Source organism: Chiloscyllium plagiosum, chromosome 14 (assembly GCF_004010195.1).
Source record: "Chiloscyllium plagiosum isolate BGI_BamShark_2017 chromosome 14, ASM401019v2, whole genome shotgun sequence".
NCBI classification, from domain to species: Eukaryota; Metazoa; Chordata; class Chondrichthyes; order Orectolobiformes; family Hemiscylliidae; genus Chiloscyllium; species Chiloscyllium plagiosum.
Window position 1 is genome coordinate 12,120,880 of NC_057723.1, and position 21,962 is coordinate 12,142,841.

Sequence of the window (21,962 nt, forward strand, 5' to 3'; positions counted from 1 at the left end):
CGTCATAATTTCCTTTTCCCCAATTAAATACCTTCTCTCCGTAACTGCTCCTTTCACTCTCCAAGGCTGTGCTAAATGTGAGGCAGTTGTGATCACTTTCACCAAAGTGCTCTCCCACCGCGAGATCTGACACTTGTCCTGGCTCTCTGCCAAACACCAAATCCAAAATGGCCTCTCCCCTCATCAGTCTGTCTACATCCTGAGTAAGGAAACTCTCCTGAACACACCTGACAAAAATGGCTCCATCCAAACCATCTGCACTTCGGAGGTTCCAGTCGATATTGGGAAAGTTGAAATCACCCATAACAACAACCCTGCTACTTCTGCATTTTTCCAAAATCTGCCCGCCTATGAGATCTTCAATCTCTCTACTGCTATTAGGGGGTCTGTAGAAAACCCCTAATGTGGTGGCTGTTGCCTTGCTGTTCCTAACTTCCACCCATACTGACTCAGTAGACAAAACTTCCTCAACAACCTTCATTCTATAGCTGTGATGCACTCTCTGATTAGCAATGCTACACCCCCTCCTCTTTTTCCACCCTCCCTGTTCTTTTTAAACGTTCTAAACTCTGGAACATCAAGCAACCATTCCTGCCCCTGTGAAACCCATGTCTCCATTATGACCACAACATCGTATCCCCAAGTACTGATCCATGCTCTAAGTTCGTCACTCTTATTTCGGACACTCCTTGCATTAAAGCAGACACACTTTAACCGATCCCTTTGTTTCATCGTGTGAGAAACCTTCCTGATAGATTCAATATATCCTGTCACTGTCCCGTCTTCAACTGACGTCCTCTCAGACATGTGGCCCTGATTCCCATCCCCCTGCCAAACTAGTTTAAACCCTCCCGAATCACATGAGCAAATCTCCCATCCAGGACATTTGTGCCCCTCCAGTTCAGGTGCAACCCCGTCCTTCATGTACAGGTTCCACCTTCCCCAGAAGGTATCCCAATGGTCGAGGTATCTGAAGCCCTCCCTCCTGCACCAGCCTCACAGTCACGTGTTAAGTTGCATTCGCTGACTGTTCCTCATCTCACTATCTCGTGGCACCGGTAGCAAACCTGAAATCACTACTCTACCTGTCCTGCTCTTCAGCTTCCAACATAGCTCACTGTAGTCACTTTTCAGATCCTCAATCCCTCTCCTGGCTATATCATTGGTGCCAATATGTATCACGATTTCTGGCTGCTCACCCTCTCCCTTCAGAATCTTGTAAACCTGATCGGCAACATCCCAGACCCTGGCACCAGGAAGGCAACATACCTTCCGGGAGTCCCGTTCCTAACCACAAAATCTCCTGTCAATCTGTCTAACTATTGAGTCCCCTACCACTAGTGCTTTTCTATTTCCCCCCCTGTCCTTCTGAGCCACAGTGCCAGGCTCAGTGCCAGAGACCTGACAACTATGGCTTTCCCCTGGTAGGCTGTCCCCACCAACAGTATCCAAAATGGTATACTTATTGCAGAGGGGAACGGCCACAGGGGATCCCTGCTCTAACTGTCGGTTCTCTTTAATCCCCCTGACAGTAACCCAGCTGTCCTTATCTTGTGTCTGGGGAGTGACCACCTCCCTGTACATCCTCTGAATTTCCCCCTCAGCCTCCAGGATGATCCGTAGTTCATCCAGCTCCAGCTCCAGTTCCCTAACTCAGTTTTCAAGGAGCTGGAGTTGTGTGTACTTTCCGCAGATGTAGTTGGCAGAGACATGTGAAGTGTCTCTCACCTGCCACATTCTGCAGGAGGAACATGCAACTGCCCTAACATCCATATCCCACTACTCTGAATGCTATACAGAACTAAACAAAGGAAGAGAAGAAGAAAAAAAGAGAAACTTGAACATTTACCTAGTACAGACACTTAGTAAGGTTAGAGGAGGTGGGTGGGAGGGAGGCCCTATGGTGTATGGTCTCGGGTTTAGATCTCACCCACTTAAAACCTTCCCAGAAATCCATCACTCCTCCCTCGCATCTCTTGGTAAATGGAGACCCCGAAGCCTGAAGTAGGTCTTTTAAACCGTTAGACTCACCTTCCTAGAAGTCCTTCACTCCTCCCTCGCACCTCTCAGCACCTTTTTCCTCTCACCCTAAACCTATGCCCTCTAGTTCTGGACTCTCCACCCCAGGGAAAAGACTTTGTCTATTTAGCCTATCCATGCCCCTCATGATTTTATAAACCTCTATAAGGTCACCCCTCAGCCTCTGAGACTCCAGGGAAAACAGCCATGTGTGCTCAACCTCTCCCTATAGCTCAAATCCTCCAACCCTCGCAACATTCTTGTAAATCTTTTCTGAACCCTTTCAAATTTCTCCACATCTTTCCGATAGGAAGGAGACCAGAATTGCACTCAATATTCCAACGGTGGCCTAACCAATGTCCTGTAGAGCTGCAACATGACCTCCCAACTCCTGTACTCAGTACTGTGACAATAAAGGAAAGCAAACCAAATGCCTTCTTCACTATCCCTTCTACCTGCAACTCCACTTTCAAGGAGCTATGAACCTGCACTCCAAGGGCTCTTTGTTCAGCAACATTGTCTAGGACCTTACCATTAAGTGTATAAGTCCTGCTAAGATTTGCTTTCCCAAAGTGCAGTACCTCACATTTATCTAAATTAAACACCATCTTCCACTCCTCAGGCCATTGGCCCATCTGATCAAGATCCTGTTGTAATCTGAGGTAACCTCCACTACCCCTCCAATTTTGGTGTCATCAGCAAACTTACTACCTATACCTCTTATGCTCTCATCCAAATCATTTACATAAATGATGAAAAGTACTTGCTGTTTGGTAGTTAAATAATCAGTTATTCTGTTAAGTTTTCCAATAGAATGAATTTATTCTCCTTTTTCTTCCTTTTGTTTGTAGTTTAACTGCAGGGCAAAAATAAAGTGTATTTGGCTTAAAGCCAAGGAGTGCAACAAAACTAATTTCGTCTGGAACACAGCATCTTATGCTTGCCCTTGCATGAGAGAGAGGTTGGGGCCTAGGCTACCTCCTTGTTAAATTTGATGGGGATTTGGTCTAGTCCATAACACCTCCAACATGTCACTGATTGGTCTGTGGACTAGTAACCATCTAATGATAAAAAAAAGTCTTCTGCTGCTGACAATTATGTGTTTTATTCTCAGCCCTCTGAACAACAGAGGGAGAAGCCATCAGACATTCACCAGATCAGGAGATCTCTCTAATCTTTGCCATAAAAGCCACCTGGCCCATGAATAAAATTGATTTATCTTCTCTTCAGCAGTTGAAAGCTGTGAAAATTCTGAAACCTATGTCTCTCCTGTATCATCAATATTGGTATTAAAGAATCCAACTGATATTTATGCAGCTAACTATTGTGAACAATTGTTACTTCCCAGCTACATAAGTGGTTAGGACAGGGTTGAGCAATCCATGCCTCAAGTGATCTGATGTAAGATGCAGTTTGACAGCTTTATGCCCTCAGGTCACATGCTATGATGTAGCAATGGTATCATCACCATACTCCTTCCAAGAACATAACACAGTTTCAATCAGTCCTGATTTATATCCAACAATTTCATAAGAAAACACCAAAAGCATCACCACCAATTAAAATGTTCATCCTTTTATATTTGACCATGTTTAAACTTTCCATCATTCTCAATGACCTGTCGCTTGAATACATTGAGGTCCCTAAATAGATTTTGGGTTTTCTGGAAGAATCGTCGGTATGGCTTCATACTCAAGCTTGCCATTTTCCAGCACCTTCAGCGATGCTCCATTCCTGGTCGGATCCATAACGAGCTGCAAGAATCCCTCTGCAACATGTGAGGTCCTATAAAAGTCATATGGTAATCATGAGCATTAATCTAGTTAGTTTAAAATATCCCACCATCAGAACTCAAATTCCCCCAGTGTGTTAAGGCTGCACACCACTGGGCCTTCCACCCAATCTGAGAGGATATAACTAGCAGGGTCAACAAAGGAGAAACAGCCAAGATCATTGATTTCCAGTCGACATTCCTGGGTAGTTTCCACATTTCCTCTCACATCATTCTGTAAACTCATCAAATCAAACATGTAAATTCTCAGTTAATGCCAAAGATTCAGAAATCAATCTGTGTCATTTTGTGGATACCACACCAGTCATTTCTGTAAGACATTACTCTACAAATACTCCATGTTGATATTTGAACATGTTTTCATCCTATCAATTCCCACCCCACTTCCTGATTATGTTCAAACTCACTTCAGAACTCCAAGGTTGGCGATCATCATCTCAAGCTTCTCCTTCTGGTCAGGAGCCTTCACTGATTTCAGATCTGTCAGAAGCTTAGTGTCGACGAAAACAGGACACAGCGCTTGTAATCGCACCCCATGCTTCTCAAGGCAGGTCAGCTGAAAGCAGAAACTTCGTAATGTCTCATATTCTTTGAGCATTATAGAACTTTACAACTTCCTGACAGGAAGCTCTCAGATGTTGGTTTATGTGGAGTTTTGTGATGAGGGCCCATCCTGACTGCAACAGACTGGGGGAATCAGGAATCCAGCCCAAGTTCCCTGGAAAGAGTTTGTGCTTTGCTTGAGGCTCACCTCAGTGGTAGCACAATTCAAACACACATAACTATTAGGGTTATTGACACATTCAATCTGATTAGACTTGTCTCTAAATCCCCATACCCTGGGCTCATCTTTACTTGGGGGTGTTAAATGTTTGGAACAAGTCCATCCCCACATAGCCTAACAGCATTTTAGCCACTAACCATTGTTCAGTTTGAAGTGTGTTTCCTGCCCCATGTATGGTGATCTAACTACCAGTGTTGATAAAGGAGAAGCAGCCAATGTAGTACATTTGGATTTCACTAGAAAGGTAACATAAGAATTTATGGAATTGTGGATACCATGTTAACAGATGTTATGAAGGTTTAGGTGTCTACTGTATTTTTAAGAGAGAGTGGAAGCTGTCACAGACTTAGAAAGGCACAGAATGTGCTGAAAGATTTTAAAACGTGACATTTGGTTGACACAAATAGCTAGAGCTGTGTTACCATGGTTACAAAACAAATTCAAATTCAGCTAATCAGTTTGTTATGCCCAGACACTAAAATCCATTTGAATTTGAATTTTACTGTTTTTGATGACATCAACCAATGAAATGATCCAATGTTTTGGAGTATAAAATTGGATATTTTGAACAGTTAGGCAGAGAACAGCAAAGAGCACCAACAAACACAGATTGCTAGCAGAATAACTCTCTGAGAGGTGCCTGAACATAATAGTTTTGTGTAGCAGAAGACTGAAGAAAAGATGACCCAGGAAAATCTACAAAGGAGAATTGACAAAGCTGGCTAGTTTTGAAATGTGATTTTTTTATTTACAAATCTTAATCCCAATTTTTTTTATTCGGCCAGTATTGTGGAGTGGGAGATAAAATATAGATTTAAGACTTGAAAATAGTTGTCTTTTGGACTTAAAAATAGAATTGTTGAATCCTTCTTTAAATAGTAGTATTTGTTCTTACCTCTCAACATTTAACAGATTCTGGCATGAGGTGTGTCAGAGAAGCAGACAAGTGCAGTAGCGTTAGAAAATGTTAAATCACAATTGAGGAAAATTAAGTTAGAAGAGAAACAAAGAGAGAAGAGAGAGAGGAGAAGGAGAGAGAGTTCATTCCTATCTGAGCAGATAGAGAGAAGAAAAGGAGAGAGACAGAAAAAAGAGAGAGAAAATAAAGAAAGAGAGAAAGCAAAAAGAGAGATTTGAACTTGAGAAGTTGCGACATAGTCAGCAAAGTCCAGTTAACAGGATGGGGATTAAAAGAGAAGATAATGATATATATAAATACATCAAACCTCTGCCACACTTTGATGAGAAAGATGTTGAAGCCTTCTTTATTTCAAATGAAAAATTAGCTTGGCAGATGGGGTGGTCCGAGGATTTATGGGTAATGCTAGTTCAGACTAAACTGGTCGGCAGAGCTAGTGAGGTATTTGCCGCACTGTCAGATGAGCAGTTAAGAGATTATGAAGAGGTCAAACAGGCTATTTTAAGTGCTTATGAATTGGTACTAGAAGTGTATGGACAGCAGTTTAGAACATAAAGAAAAAACCAAGTCAGACTTACGTTGAATTCAAAAGAATTAAACAGTCACTTTGATAAATGAGTGTCAGCTTTACAAATAGTTAAGACCTATGAGGCTCTGAGAGAGAGGAGCTTAAAAACTCAGTTCCAGAGCTGATAAGATTTCACATGGAGGAACAGAAAGTTCAGAAAGTGAGAAGCGCAGCAGAGTTAGCAAATGAATACGTGTCAGTGCTTAAGACAAGTTTCTGGCCAGAATTTCATCCTCTGAGGGATAAAAGTAGGGAGAAGGGGAGATTCTACAAAACAAAGAGTAGAGAACACTGGTAAGTGTTTACCACAGGTTAAAAAAGAAGCCAAAGAGGGTGGAATGGAGGTGAAAGGCCTCAGATCTTTCCACGGTACCTGATCTCTGTAAAGAATTCACCTATGTGGATGAAGATTACTCAGAAAGAACAGGGGGAGAAGGGCAAGAAGTTATAATTTTGAGTGATACAGGATCTGGCCAGTCTCTAATCATAAGATATGAGCAAATTTGCACTCTTTCTTATCTGTTACCCAAGAATGTGGTAATTTGTGGGATAGATGGACAGAAATTTAGTATTCCCCTGTGTAAGATCAGGTTGCAGTGCCAATTCAAGACTTGGGAAGTAACAATGGGAGTGCTTGACAGAGTGTCAGTTTCAGGAATCCAGTTGGTTCTTGGGAATGGACTTACACCCTTTATTGTGGAGAAGCCCAGGGAAGACCAAGAAACTAAGGAGATAAAAGAAAAATATCCTGGTATTTTCCCAGACTCTGTAGTAACCAGATCCCACTATCATAAATCACATGACGAAGCAAAACCTAAAGAGGAGGATGAAGGAGTTAAGGTTTAGTTAGCGGACATCTTGTTTGAGGTAATGGTGCAGGAAAATCTTGAACAGGCAGAAGGTCAGACAGCAGAGTTTAGTCCTGAAAGGCTAAGGGACTTGCAACAGGAAGACGAGACGATAAAAGATATATATATATATATATATATATATATATGGAGGCAGAGAATATTTTTGAGGGTTATTATCTGAAAGATAGAATCCTCAGGTAGAAATGGAGACTACGGCAGGTTAGTGCAGAGTAGAAATGTGCCAATGTGCACCACATTGTGTTGCTGGTAGCATACAGACAGGAAGTGTTATGGTAAGCACATGAACTGCATCTAGGAGGTCACCTTGGTGTACGAAAGTCTCAGGCTAAGGTACAAAAACATTTTTATTGGCCTAGATTGCACAAGGATGTGATTAACTTTTACCGTATGTGCCATACATGCCAAATGGTCAGTTAGCCACAGGCGGCAATAAAACCAGCATCTTTATTGCTGATTCCTACATTCGAAGAACCTTTCACAGAGGTTATAATTGATTGTGTAGATTCTCTCCTGTGAACTGAAAGTGGGAACCAGTACTTGTTAACCATAATGGATGTGTCTACCAGATTTCCGGAGGCAATTCCAATATGGAGTATTAAGACAAAAAGGGTGGTTGAAGTGTTTGTCACTTTCTTCATGCGATTTGGGCTTGCCAGAGACATTCAGTCAGACCAAGGGTCTAATTTTAATGCTAGGCCATTGATAGCTTAGATATACAACATTTTAAATTCAGTGCTTATCATCCTGAATCCCAGGGAGCTTTAGAAATGTAGATTCAGGCCTTGAAGATCATGCTGAGAAAATGCTGCCAGGATTACCTGAATGATTGGGATAAAGGTATCTCATTCCTATTGCTTACCATTAGAAATGCTCCAACTGAATCTGCTCAGTTCACTCCTTTCAAGTTAATATTCGGACATGAAGTGAGAAGCCCTTTGAAATTAATTAAAGAGAAATTGCCAGGACCAAAGTCGGGGATCTCACACTTAGATTATGTATTGGAGGTGAGGGAGAGATTAAATCAAATAGGGGAGTTAGCTAACCATGCTCCTAAAGAGGACACAGCATAGAATGAAGCAGGTGACAGATAAAAACTCTGAGACTTGGATGTTTTCCTGAGGGGATGACGTGTTAGTATTGTTACCAGTGATAGGAGATCCCTTCAAAGGCAAGTTTAGTGGTCCCTATCAAATTGAGAAAGAGTTGAGTCAGGTGAACTATCCGGTAAAGATGCCAGATAGAAAGAAAACTGTGTCGACTACGTCGTGTGAAGATGTTGAAACCATGTTATATAGAGAGAAAGAACTGGAGAAAGAGGTGTTAGTTACTGCCCTGCAGAGTAAGGAACCAAATCCAGATGTTGTGGATCTTGAAGTGCCTCAAAATATGTTAAAAATGAAGAAGTCTTTGAGGAGTGGGATAGGTTAGTAAACTATCTGTCTCAGTAGCACAGACGCAGTTGAAAGATTTGTTACTTGAGGACATATGTAGTAATCGGATAGGGAGGACTAATGCTATTGTACATCAAGTAGATGAAGAGCCTGTTCTGTGTTGTAACATTCTGTGTTCTATATTCATGGTAACGTGGTTAAGGAATAGAGAAAAAAAACATAAGCCATCTTTTCATTATGATGGTTCTTTTTTTTTCTGAAGGGGGAGGTGTTATGACAATGTAGGTGTGTACTGCACCTTTAAGAGAGTGGAAGCTGGCATGGACTTAGAGAGGTACAGTGTGTGCTAAAAGATTTTAAAATGGAACATTTACTTGACACAAATAGCTGGACCCATGTTGCCATGATACAAAACAAATTCAAATTTGGCCGATCAGTTTAAACTATGGCCCAGATACCAAGATGCAATAGAATTTGAATAGAGTTTGATGACATCAAACCAATGAAATGATCTGATAATTTGGGGTATAAAATCAGACATTTTGAACATTTAGTGGGAGAACAGCAAAGAGCATCAATAAATACAGGCTGCTAGCATAATAGCTCTTTGAAAAGTATGTGTACAGAAGGATTTTGTGCAGCAGAAAATTTAAGAAACGACGACCCAGGAGAATCTACAGAGGAAAATCTACAAAGGAGAATCAACACAGCTGGCTGCTTTTGAAACATGTTTTTGTTTCTGTAAATCTTAATCAGGGTTTTTTTAAAAATTGGACCAGTATTGTGGAGTGGGAGGTAAAAGATAGGTTTAAGAGAAAGGAGTTGTAAATAATTGTTGTCTAATGTTCTCTTTTGGACTTAAAACATAAAGTTGCTAACTTGTTTCTTTAAATAGTGTTATTTGGGATAGTTCTTTCCCTGCCAAAGTTTAACAGACTACAGTGCAAGGTAAGCTCTTCTGTGTGGCTGGTTTAAATTAGCAGAGGGGTTGACTTTGTGTTGTAACACATGCATAAACAGTTGGCTGATGATTAGGAAAGAAAAAGTTCATTTTCAAGTTGACAGACTGTGTCATTTGGAGGGCCACAATGATCTGTGCTGGAGCCTCAGCTATTTGCAATCTATGCTAATGAATTTGGCAAAGAGACAGAGTAAGATATCGACATTGACCAGCCATTCAAAGCTAAACAAAAATGGTAGCTGTGAGGAGATCACAAAGAGGTTGTAATAATGCTTAAGCAGGTTAAATAATATTGTGTAACAAAATGACGGAAAAATTATCAATTTTTAAGTATGCACTTGTTCACTTTGTTCGTTATTGTAGACAAACAGAATATTTTAAAAAGCATGAAATTTGTAAAGGTTAATGTTCAGAGAGATTGGTGTGTACTCATGAAAGGAAACCAATCTTAGATTCTTGCATGGTATTGGTGCATTATTTATTTAGGAAACGTTTACTCTTTGCATTATAGTATAGCACTCACAGACAGTGACGCAGTGAATCCTACTACTCCGTACTTTGAGGCTGAATAAACTGGTCCAAGGAGGAAAGGAATCAAACCTGTTCACCACAAAACAGCAGAGAATTAGCATCAAATACTCCATCAAACAGAAACATGTGAAAATATGGAAATGAATTGGTATGGAAACAGGTCATCTAGGTCACGTCAACATTTACTACTTAGATGAAGAAATAGTCCTGATTCCATTTGCCTGCATTTATTAAATTTAAAATGTAAAGGAAAGACAAGCTGGAAACTGTCAGTCATAAATAACTTCCCTGAAAACATAAAATACTGGCAGCAGGCATGGAAAGAAAAAGGAAGCTAACATTTCAAGTCTAGGTGACACTTCAGCAGGACGGATGTGAAATGTGAACTGTGAAGGGGGCAGCATTTATGCTATAGTATGGGGGTGGGGGTGTGGAGTGCTTGAGGGATAAAAGTTCAGATAAAGTGATCAGAATGTGAGAATGGCAGAAAATAGTGTGTCCAAGTGCCAGACTGGAAAGAACAGACAGTCCCGCTGGAGTGGGATGAGGGGAGAAAGGATTTGGTGACAGAGAATATAACAAGCAAAGCTAAAGAAAGGGAGTAGGTTCTCCATAATTAACCTCTCCATGGCAATACTTCTACCAAGAGGGTGGTATGGTGCCTCGGTGATCAGGACTGCTACCTCACAGCGCCAGGGACCTGGGTTCGATTCCAGCCTCAGGCGATTGGCTGTGTGGTGTTTTCGCATGCTCCCCTTGTCTGCATGTGTTTCCTCCAGTTTCCTTCCACAGTTCAAAGATGTTCAGGTTAGGTGATTTTCCTGAACTGTGCAGGCTGGGTGGATTAGACATGAGCAATGCAGGGTTGCAAGGATCGGGTGAGTTTGGGTAAGATGCTCTTCAGAGAGTTGGTGCGGACCTGATGGGCCAAATGGCCTGCTTTCACACTGTAGGGATTCTATGAAGAGGGTCCATTTGTCAAACAATCTGCACATTTCTCACATTTGGTATCAATGTAGTTTTTGTTTTACTTTGTTTTTCCTTGAGACCTGTCCTGATGAGTAGAAGACAAAATGTGTTTTTTCAGCTATATTCTGTATTTATGTGCTACAAAAGTTTGTTTGGATAAAATGACACTGGAAGTACTCTGTGATCTTCTTTAAAATAGTAGCAATGGTAACTTTTCTGTCCCTTGAGGGGGCAGGCATTGTCTCATTTTAACATTGGTGGGCGGCACGGTGGCCCAGTGGTTAGCACTGCTGCCTCACAGCGCCAGAGACCCGGGTTCAATTCCCGACTCAGGCGACTGACTGTGTGGAGTTTGCACATTCTCCCCGTGTCTGCGTGGGTTTCCTCCGGGTGCTCCGGTTTCCTCCCACAGTCCAAAGATGTGCAGGTTAGGGTGGATTGGCCATACTAAATTGCCCGTAATGTTAGGTAAGGGGTAAATGTAGGGGTATGGGTGGGTTGCGCTTCGGCGGGTCGGTGTGGACTTGTTGGGCCGAAGGGCCTGTTTCCACACTGTAATGTAATGTAATCTAATCTCAGCTATTGATAGCAGAACAACCTTCTCTTATTGCTAAGCTGAAGTGTCAGCGTAAATTGTTGGGTTGAAGAGTTAGGCTTGGCTTATTTTTTTTGGAAAGAGAAGGCTGAGGAATAGATGAAGGGGTTATAATAGAGGAGACTTAAAAAGAATGTTTCGACTAGAGGTCAACTGTACTGGACAAAGCTGAAGATACCAGGAACTGATAGGAAGCTTTACAATGGGCTGTTATGTCAATGTTTTGTGAGCGTAATTATGCTGAGACATTCAAGTCTGCTCAGAGCTAACATTGCAGGAAATCAGTAACTGGTGTCTTTCCCAAATGAGGGCAAAACGGTCAGGTTTGGTCATGTACACAGATAATTCGAAATAAGGCATACACTTGGCACAGATCTGTTTATGAAGCAGCCCAGGAAATCCTTGATTTTCAGCAGGACGGATGTGAAATGTGAACTGTGAAGGGGGCAGATTTTCAGCAAGACTTCAAAGAATACCTCTGCAAAAGGTACTCTAGGTCAGGAGGTGTAGTGAAGACATTCAGAGAATGTCCATCCCAGGCAGTCCTTTATAAGTTAATTGCATTTTATAGAGCTCTAAGTGTCTCCGTTATATCTTTGTCTACGTGTATCCTATTGTCTCCCAGAGACGGCCAATAACTGTAGTGGGCCTCTGATGGGTCTTGTCCTGGAAAGCAAGGCTGGTGCAGATTCAATACATTTTTGGCAGTACAGACCTGATGGGCCAAAGAGCCTCTCCTGTTCTGTGTAATTCTATGAACTATTAAACAGTCACTAACAAATCCAGTGAAGAACAAAGGAAAAACCAGAAGTGATTCAAATGTAATCACCTCGTGACTGCAAGAGAATGGCTTCAGGTGAATGACACTTGAAGGGAAGCTACAGAAGTTGAATGATGTTGTGAGTTGTTCAGATGACCAGCAGCTTGTGTGGAGATAAATATCTTTTCCTTTGCTGTACATTACGTGCAAAGTGTAATTTGTCCACTGTGGATGTTTTCCAGAATCCTCAGGCAAAACTTAGAATATTCATTGATAAACTATTGATAAACTTTGCTGACTTACCTGCCATGGAGGCGATATTAACAATCACTCCTCCTTTCCCTCCAGTCTCTTTACTCATGTGCTGTATTCCCAGATAGGTTCCTTTAATTACACTGACCTGAAATACAAACATCATAGGAATCACCAGGCAGCAAGCCTATTCAGTCAATGTTAAAATACTGACATGTAGACAGTTGCAAAATACAGAGATGTATGTGGATAGCAAATCTCATTGATATTCACCCAGCAAGAGTACATTCAAGCATTTGCAGAACACAGAAAAATTCAGATGCTAGTAGAATGATAAACAGTAAAACGCTGTGGAAAGATGCAGAATAATTAGTGGAATGGGAAGTCTGATAAACAGGATGGACAAACTAAGGGATCGGCAAACTGGTCACTAGAATAAACCAACTGATCCGTTGAATGAAGAGGATATTCAGTGGAATGAGCAAACTAGCTACGATGGTGTGAAGATTGGTCAGTGTGAAGATGGACAACAGATTGGTCAAATGGATTCGATCAATCTGTGACTTGGTTAATGGGATGGATTACGGGTCCAGATTCATATCAACGTAGTGAGTTTTGAACAAATCTGTTTCTGAATAAATATAATGACTCGTAGCTTACTGGGTTTTCCTGCGCCACACTTCTTGACTCTGATTTCCCTCATCTGCAGTCCTCACTTTCTCTGAGTCGATTGTATTAAATGGGGTGTGGTTGTGCTCCACTGATATCCACAGGAAATTGATTGGCAGGAAGCTGACAGAGAGCAGGGAAAAGAAGCACATTCTCTGGTGCGTGATATATGTCTGGTGATGGTGTTTTCCAGTGACTGGTCTCAAGCTTAAACTTTTCATCGCACTTAGCAATGAGTTGGGTTTTTATTCGTTCCTGGGTGGAGTAGTCATTGCCCAGGTCAAATTTGATTGCCCATCCTCATTTCCTTTGAGAAAATGATAGAGGTAAGATTTACTTTAATATTTGTTCATTCATGGAATGTGGGTATCGCTGGCTGGGCCAGTATTTATTGCCCATTCCTAATTGCTCAGAGTGCAATTAATCGCCTAACAATGTGGATCGAGAGTCAAATGTAGGCAGAACTTGGAAGGGCAGCAGTTTTTCTTCCCTAAAAGACGTTAGTGATGCAGCTGGTTTTTTCCAACAATCAACAACAGTTCATGGTAACAATTACTTCAGCTTCTAATTCCAGATTTTGTTCTTTTGAATTTAAATGTCACCATCTGCCACGGTAGGATTTGAACCCATGACATTAGGGCGACTATTTTAGTGACATGATAACTAACTCACAAAAGCAGTTAGCATATCTATGTGAGGCTGGTGCTTGAATAGCCTGTGGGATACCTTTCTCAATTTTGGCACACATCCCAAGTTAATAGCCCTGAGGAGGACTTTGCTATATTAACTTTGCTGTTTTTGTCATTTCTGATACTTAAGATGATGTCCAATGGTCCTCCACCTTTCCTTCTTATTCATCTTTCCTGTGGTATTTTTGTGCCACTATATGCTGTGGTAGACCATTTTAGAGTTAATCACAATGCTGTGGGTGTAGAATCATACACAGGCAGACCAGGTAAGATAATCAGATTCCCTATTAGATTTCCTTCTGAGCAGAATGCAAGAGAAGTAGGCAGGTTTTTATGATTATCTGATAGCGTCATGCTCTTCATTCATTGACCTTGCATCAGCCCAGTTATTATGATTCATGGGTTTGGACGGTGCTTTCAAAGAAGCTTTTTAGAAATTCTGCAGTGTATCTTATAGATGGTACACGCTGCTGCGACCTAGCATTGATGTTAGAAGGAGTGAATGCTTGTGGCTGTAGTGCCAATTATGTAGGCAGTTCAATCCTGGAGGCTGTCACGCTTGGTGAGTGATGTTTGAGCTGCACTGATTCAGACAAGTTGACAGTATTTTGTGACACACTTGAAATGTGCTTTGGGGATAGCTGTCATTACTTGGGGAGTCAGGAGGTAAGTCATCTGTGGTTGAATTCCCAGTGTTTGTCTTAATCTTGAAGCCAAAGGAGCCTCTTCAATTTCTTATCAATGCTACAACACAGGCTACTGATTGTGTAGAATTCAGTGATGGCAATGCCATTACATGTGAAGAGGTGAGGGTAAGATTCTCTCAGGTTGGAGATGATCACTACCTTACACTTGTGTGGTGTGAATGTTACTTGTTACTTATCTGACAAAGCCCTGATGTTGTTCAAGCCTTGCTGTATATGGATATGTAATGTTCCTGTACAAGACACTGAAAGGGACTGAATTGCCCACTAAAGTTTCTTGGGTGCTGTTTTAATGTTCCAGCACATAAACGAGATCATTATTGTGAAAAGTAGATTTGTAATGACTGAACCGTAACTGTCAGTTAACAGACCATCATCTTCTCTCATCTTCATGGGCATTTCCTGTTCCCTGGGCACAACAGATGCCTTCACAGAACCTGAGCCTCCACTTCAATATTTGTTCATGTTGTGTGAAATGTCATAAACACATCAAGCAGACATATGTCATCAGCCTAACAAATATGTTCTGCTGTTTAATAAGAACAGTTAAAATCTTCTAAATCAATGGAAATACCACTACCGCAAATTCCACTCCAAGTCACTCACTATCTTGACTTGGAAATATATCACTGTTCCTTCAGTGCCACTGGGTCTACATCCTGGAATTCCCTCTCTAATGGCTTTCTGGGTGGACCTAAAGAACATTGATGGTGACAGTTTAACAAGGAGCTCATCACCACCTTCACAAATGTCCCGAGGCAACTATACCCACATCCCAAGTTAAAAAATTGTCATGGTGTGAGGTCAAGGGAAATTATTGCTGGTCACCAATTCCCATCCTTCTGTCTTACATATCTCTGTCCGCCATCCCATTCTCCCAACAATCTCAGATCACAGCACATCCATGATAAGAATCATTTGATCTGAGGAAAAGAAAGCTTCCGAAAATTCTGGATGGGGACTCCCACACCCATCATTAGTTAGTGGTGCTTAGAAACATGGTCTTTGACAAGAGTGCCATCATTATCGGCAAGAGCCTGTGCAGTGTCACCATCGTTGTCTGAGTTGACCAGATTCTAAAGGACATAGATATCAGATGGAGATATCTTTTGGTAGTGAGGGATCAAGGATATTACCTAATTATCCTCAGATGGATTTTCAGGTGCCAGTGTTGGACTAGGCTGGAGAAAGTTAAAAAAAATCACACTACACCAGGTTAGAGTCCAACATGGTTTATTTAAAAGCTACTGCTTCCAAATAAACCTGTTGGACTGTAACCTGGTGTTGTGTGATTTTTAACTTTATCCTCAGCCTCAGCAAAGTACCATAGGAGTACATACAGTTGCAATCTATTGGGTCAAGGATTTTATTGCGACCATTCTTTGCTGAGTTTTACATTGATTTACAGAATGAAACCTTAAAAACATTCATCTCCAAACTAAACCACATCCCAGTTTCTTTAAGTGTTAATTAATGAGCTCACATGAAACACAATTAAAATAAACAATATACAATTGACACATACCAGGTTTATACTGAGGCAGTTCTCCCAGTTTTCCTCATCAAAGATCCCTGCATTGTTGCATACTATATCCAATTTCTGAAATTTTTCAAGAGTTTTGCTGAAGCAATCTGGAAAAGAGAGTGAACGTAGTTAATTATCAAAGTTTGCAATGTCTACGGCCAAAATACCAGAACTAAATACATTCCTCAGAATGTCTCATTCAGCTACTGAGTGATAGAATCATAGGGAGATGCAGCAGAGAAACAGTCCACCATATGTATGCTGACCAACAAATGCCAAACTATGTTCATCCCATTTACCTGCACTTGCTTTGCTCTGGCATGTTAAGTGCTCAATCAGATGCTTCTTAAATATTGCACGAGCACCTGACTCCATCACCCTTTCAGCCTGTGCATTCCATACTTTCACTACTCTGAGTGGAAATTTCATTCCTTACATCTTTTGTAAAACACTTACTCCTCACTTTGTGGTTTACACATAAAAGAAGTGAAACTATCATGGTATTCGAACAGATGAAAGACTCAACAGACAATCAAGGTATTTTTCAATGTATAATTTCAGTTACATCACAGTGTAAAGTTTTGCTATAAATTTTGTGCCTTACATTTATGTCCTCCACAACCACCTGATGAAGGAGCAGCGCTCCGAAAGCTAGTGATTCCAATTAAACCTGTTGGACTATAACCTGTGTGTTGTGTGATTTTTAACTTTGTACACCCCAGTCCAACACCGGCATCTCCGAATCCTCACTTTAAACTTTCGTCCGTTGGTCTGAGACACATGTGCCACGGGTAAGAGAATTTCGCGATCTCCCCTGTTTTTGCCTCCATAGGTTTGTATACCTAAATTAGATTACCCCTCAACCTTCTCTGCTGCAGGAAAAATAATCCCATCCTATCCAATCTCTCCTTATAATGAGATTTTCTATTTCAGTTGTTAGATGTTTCATTATCGAGGATGATCTATTTGTGCAAACAATTGATGAATTTTCCTTATCTCTGTCCTGGGAAATGTGGTTGGGCAAGGCCTTTTCACCAAACTCTCTTGATGTGCAACCAGAATTTTTGGAAATTCTCATAGAGAACCCTTCTACTGGCTGTGCATGAAATGTGAGGAATGCTCCCAGCATGCATCCTGTTTCCCACATTCAACAACCATCAAGATCCTGAAAAAAAAGCCACCTGTAGATTTGAAAAAAGCACCTCCCCACCTCCATATACACACCTGGAAATGGTAATGGCGTGCGACATCAAACCATTGAGGAACATCCCTGCTTCCTTGCAAGAGACAACAGGTCTTAGTCTTTTGGACAGAACTGAACAGACTGTGGGAACCATCATCAGGAGAAATGAGACACTAAACTAGAATATGGTCTCACTCCTGGGGCACTAAACCAGGATCATCTAAACCATGACCTACATAGGAAGCATATACTGAGATCACAAGGAACTCTTGGACTGAGATTCTCCACCAGGAACACTGAAACCCTGAAACAGAGGAACATGAAAAAGCTGAACAATATAAATTGGTGCCTGGGCACAGACTAAGTATTGAATTCTGGAATTTGTGTTCCCAATGAAGTATCCCATTTCTTGGTAGATATTTGCTCCCTGCTCTGAGGGCATGGTTTCTAAGTGTAAATGCATCCTTGTGCTTCTTTCTCAGTACATGGAAGGTGATCCTCAATGCTGTACTAATTATATTTAATCATATTGCTGCGTATAAACATACTCTGCCAGCAATCTAACTCCCATTCACGTTCACTTGTTACATTCATTGGTTGCAGCAAAGTGTCTGTTTAGAAACCAGTCAGTCAGATTGAACAAGTCAGTGGCATGTTGATAAAATTAGTGTTTGAATTGGTACCTTTAAGCTGATTCTCAGATGTTACATCACATGGAAGGAACAAAATATTCTCAGCTCCATAGGTCTGTCCAAAGGCAGCTTTGGTAGCTTCCCCTCTGGCTACACTGATATCCAACAGACTCACCTAAAGGAAGAAAACATGGTTCAATCCCAAAGAATCCTAAAGTAAACGTACAAGTTGGTCAATGTGTCTGAATGGAGCTTGGGTCAGTCAATGGCCCATTTCAAACCTTAATTCCAACTCTGACCAGACAAATGAAATCTACACCTAGCTTCTTCTAATGGAGGATCCTTCAACAATGATTTGATGCAGCGTTCCTTGGAGGAGATAGTGCAGAGATCCCCTTTTTCTTGGGCATGAGCTGCTGGATTAAAATGAGTAAAGAGTTCAGTTGACCCAAAGCTTCTTCCAAAAGCAACAGTAGATGAAGAAGGTGTATTGTTGTAACATCATTGGAGGTAGAATGGCAGCAGGTAGATAGGTCAGGAGTTGTTAGGGGTGGGCATCAGAAGCCACGTCTGGTGATAGTGCTGAATCAGGTTTGAGAGCGTGGGGGAGGAATTGGGCCAGGAGTGAAGAATCTCAATGGCAGGTCACTGGTGCGAGGGTTTGTCAGTCAATGTGTCAGAGGGTAGTTGATTATTGGGGGTGACTCAGGCCATGTTGGGAGTGATGCTGCCAGGCTAGTAGTTGGATGTCAAGGGGAAGGTTGGTTGGGTGGTTAATGTGAGTGATTTGTGTTCAGTTGTATTGTTCTCCTGGAGTTTTAAGACTTTGGTGTTTAACATTTCCTGGGTGACTATCCCAACATGTAATGTGGCACAACCAAACTCTGCAGCATGAAATCAGAGCCTTTTGTGGGGTTGTGGGTACTGCTAGCTAGGCCAACATTTATCAGCTGGCTCTATTTGCCCTTGAGAAGGTAGTGGTGAGTGTCTTTCTTGAACAGCTACTGCGCACCTTCTGTGGTTTAACCCACAATGCTGTTAAGGAGGGAATTGCAGGATTTTGATCCAAAGATGGTGAAGGAAGGCAATATATACTTCCCTATCAGCATGTGAGTGGCTTGGAGGACAAATTTCAAGTGTGGTGTTCCCATGTAACTGTTGCCTTTATTAGATTCCCTACAGTGTGGAAACAGGCCCTTCGGCCCAACAAGTCTGCACTGACCCTCCGAAGAGCAACCCATCCAGACCCATTCCCCTACACCTAACACTATGGACAATTTAGCATGGCCAATTCACCTAACCTGCACATCTTTAGACTGTGGGAGGAAATCAGAGCACCCGGAGGAAACCCACGCGACACAGGGAGAATGTGCAAACTCCACACAGTGGCCCAAGACAGAAATTGAATTCTTGTCCCTGGTCTTGTGAGGCAGCAGTGCTAACCACTGAGCCACCATGCCACCCCATGAGATGGAAGTGAGCACAGATTTGGAAGGTGGTGTCCAAGGATCTTTGATTAACTTCTGCAGTGCATCTTATTTAGAGCACACAAAGCTACTTCTGAGCATCTGTGGTGGAAGGAGTCAATACTTGGGGATGTGGTGCCAATCAAGCGAACTGCTTTGTCCTAGATGGTGTCGAGCTTCTTGAGTGTTGTTGGAGCTGCACCCATGCAGTCAAGTTGGAAGTATTCCATCACACTCCTGATTTGAGCCTTGTGGACAGGCTTTGGGGATTCAGGAGGTGAGTTACTCACCACAGTATTCATAACTTCTGATCTGCTCTTGTTGGCATTGTGTTTACATAGCAGGTCCATTTGAGTTTCTGGTCAATGTTAATCCCAAAGATAGTGGGGGATTCAGTAATGGTGACACCACAGAAAGTCAAGGGACGATAGTTAGATTGTTTCTTATCAGTGATTGTCATAACTTAGTATTTGTGTGGCACAAACATTACTTGCCACTTGTCAATCCAAGCCTAGATATCATTCGGCCCTTATTGTATTTGTAGATGGACTGCTTTTTAGTATCTGAGGATTCATGAATGGTAATGAATGTTGTGCAATCATGAATGAATGGTTTTAATGTCACATGTATTTTCTAGTAAGAAAGGCAGTAAAATACAGTGAAAAGCTTTTCCACTATCACCATGATTTTGCGCCATTTTTTACAGTTTTAAGAATAAGAAAAATAGAAAGCTATATGTCAAAGAGAGTCCATCAGTCATGAGCCAGCTCATCTTCAGAGAACATCTCCATTTCTGACCTCATGACACAGAGAAGTCATTATGAAGCAGCTGAAGATGGTTGGTCGAGAAAATCTCCATCATGTTCAATAAGGGTCCTCTTGTGGTGCAGTGATTGTGTTTCTACTCCAGAAATCTTGAAACCCGGGTTCAAGTCCCAACTGCTTTTGAAGTGTGTAATGACATGTGTGAACAGGACATTGGTTAGGCCACGTTTGAAATGCTGTGTTCAATTCTGGTCTCCCTGCTTGAGGAAAGAAACTGTTAAACTTGAAAATGTGCAGAAAAGATTAACAAGAATGTTGCCAGGATTGGAAGGTTTGAGTTAGAGGGAAAAGTTCATTAGGCTGGGGCTGTCTTTCCCTGGAGCATGGGAGGCTCAGGGGCGACTTTTTGAAGTTTATAAATTCATGAGGGGTATGGATAGGGTAAATAGTCAAGGTCTTTTTCCGAGAGTGTGGGAGTCTAAAAGTAGGGGATAGAGGTTAAGGTGACAGGACCAAAATTTAAAAATGATCTAAGGGCAACTTTTTCATATAGATGGGTGGTGCATTTGTTGAACCATCTGCAAGAAGAGGTGGTAGAAGCAAGTGCAATTACATCATTAAAAGTCATTTGGACAGATAAAGAGTCAAGGTTTGAAAGATATGGGATAAATGCTGGCAAAAGGGACTAGGTCAGATTGGAATGTCTGGTTGGCTGTGAGGGATTGGATAAAAGGGTCAGTTTCTGGGTTGTATGACTCTGACTTTACAATGTTAATTTTTGCTGACAGCATGTGGGTGTTCTGCAAAGCAGTTACCCAGTCTCCTCTTTATTTCCCCAATGTAGAGGAGACCATACTGTGAGTAGGGAATATAGTTGATCAGATTGTGTGAAAAGCAGGTAAAGCGCTGCTTTTCTGAGAATTTGTGCCTGGAGCGTTAGGTAGTGAGGAGGGGGGAGGTAGATGGGCAGGTGTTACACCTTCTGCCATTGCATACTGACCTGCAGGTAAATTGGTGGAATATGGCTTTCACTGCAGTTCAGTTTCAATTTAAAACTCTTATTGTTCAACCTAGCTCTTACACACCACTTGCTCCAGATCAGGTTAACACAAACAGCTGCATTTCTGAACACACTGTGCATGCAATCGTCACCTTTCTTTGAATGGGAAAATTGACAGAACTGATTCAACTAGAATTGTTACCTTAGCGCCATTCTTCAGGAGGATTTCAGCAATTGCTTTCCCGATGCCTTGGGCAGCGCCAGTCACCAGCGCAACTTTCCCCTGGAGCTCCATCGTAGCACTGACGGTGGACTTTAGTGTTTTGCACCGAGACTTTATGAAGTACTTGCAGTTAACTTATCACGAATAAACATCTGCAGGATATCCACCTAACACAACAGAGAAAGACAGGAAGACCGCCGCCCATCTTCCTGACATGGTCAGTTTCCTCCCCATTTCTTCTTGTTTTTACACCAATGTGAAATTCCGCACCCTCCCACTTTTTCCTGCCCTCACATTTCTAGTTCATGGCCAGCATCCACACTATGGATTGGAATAGTTCCTCATCCTTGAAACCAAGCAGAGTTTGATCGAGTAAAGGGCTGTAAAATATGTGAGTTCACTCTGCCTGTACCCCCTACCCAGTACCCACGCAGCGAGCTGTCACAACAAGATCCATCCCCCTCACTTTCAAAAACTAAGGAACATGGATTTGGGAGAAGGATTGTGGAGGTTTGAGAAGACTTGGTTGGGGTGAACATATTCTGGATTAGTGGTGCTGGAAGAGCACAGCAATTCAGGCAGCATCCGAGGAGCTTCGAAATCGATGTTTCGGGCAAAAGCCCTTCATCAGGAATAAAGGCAGAGAGCCTGAAGCGTGGAGAGATAAGCTCGAGGAGGGCGGGGGTGGGGATA

The 21,962-nt window shown here is 41.9% G+C and overlaps 1 protein-coding gene across 2 annotated transcripts in view; it reads right to left on the reverse strand.

The window, feature by feature from the left end:
* Positions 1–3,578: 3,578 nt before the first annotated feature.
* The window catches only part of LOC122556492 (15-hydroxyprostaglandin dehydrogenase [NAD(+)]-like), a 72,536-nt gene continuing 54,152 nt past the window's right edge, over positions 3,579–21,962 (reverse strand). The window contains exons 1-7 of one of the 2 annotated variants that reach the window (XM_043703185.1): positions 21,249–21,391; positions 17,867–17,990; positions 16,001–16,107; positions 12,465–12,561; positions 9,830–9,906; positions 4,219–4,367; positions 3,579–3,804 (exon numbers count right to left, since the gene is read on the reverse strand). In XM_043703185.1, coding sequence (XP_043559120.1) covers positions 3,663–3,804; positions 4,219–4,367; positions 9,830–9,906; positions 12,465–12,561; positions 16,001–16,107; positions 17,867–17,990; positions 21,249–21,341 — 789 coding nt within the window. In that variant the 5' untranslated portion in view covers positions 21,342–21,391 and the 3' untranslated portion in view covers positions 3,579–3,662. Of the gene's footprint in view, positions 3,805–4,218; positions 4,368–9,829; positions 9,907–12,464; positions 12,562–16,000; positions 16,108–17,866; positions 17,991–21,248; positions 21,392–21,962 lie in introns of those variants that run through there. The other variant, XM_043703186.1, reaches the window with a different exon arrangement.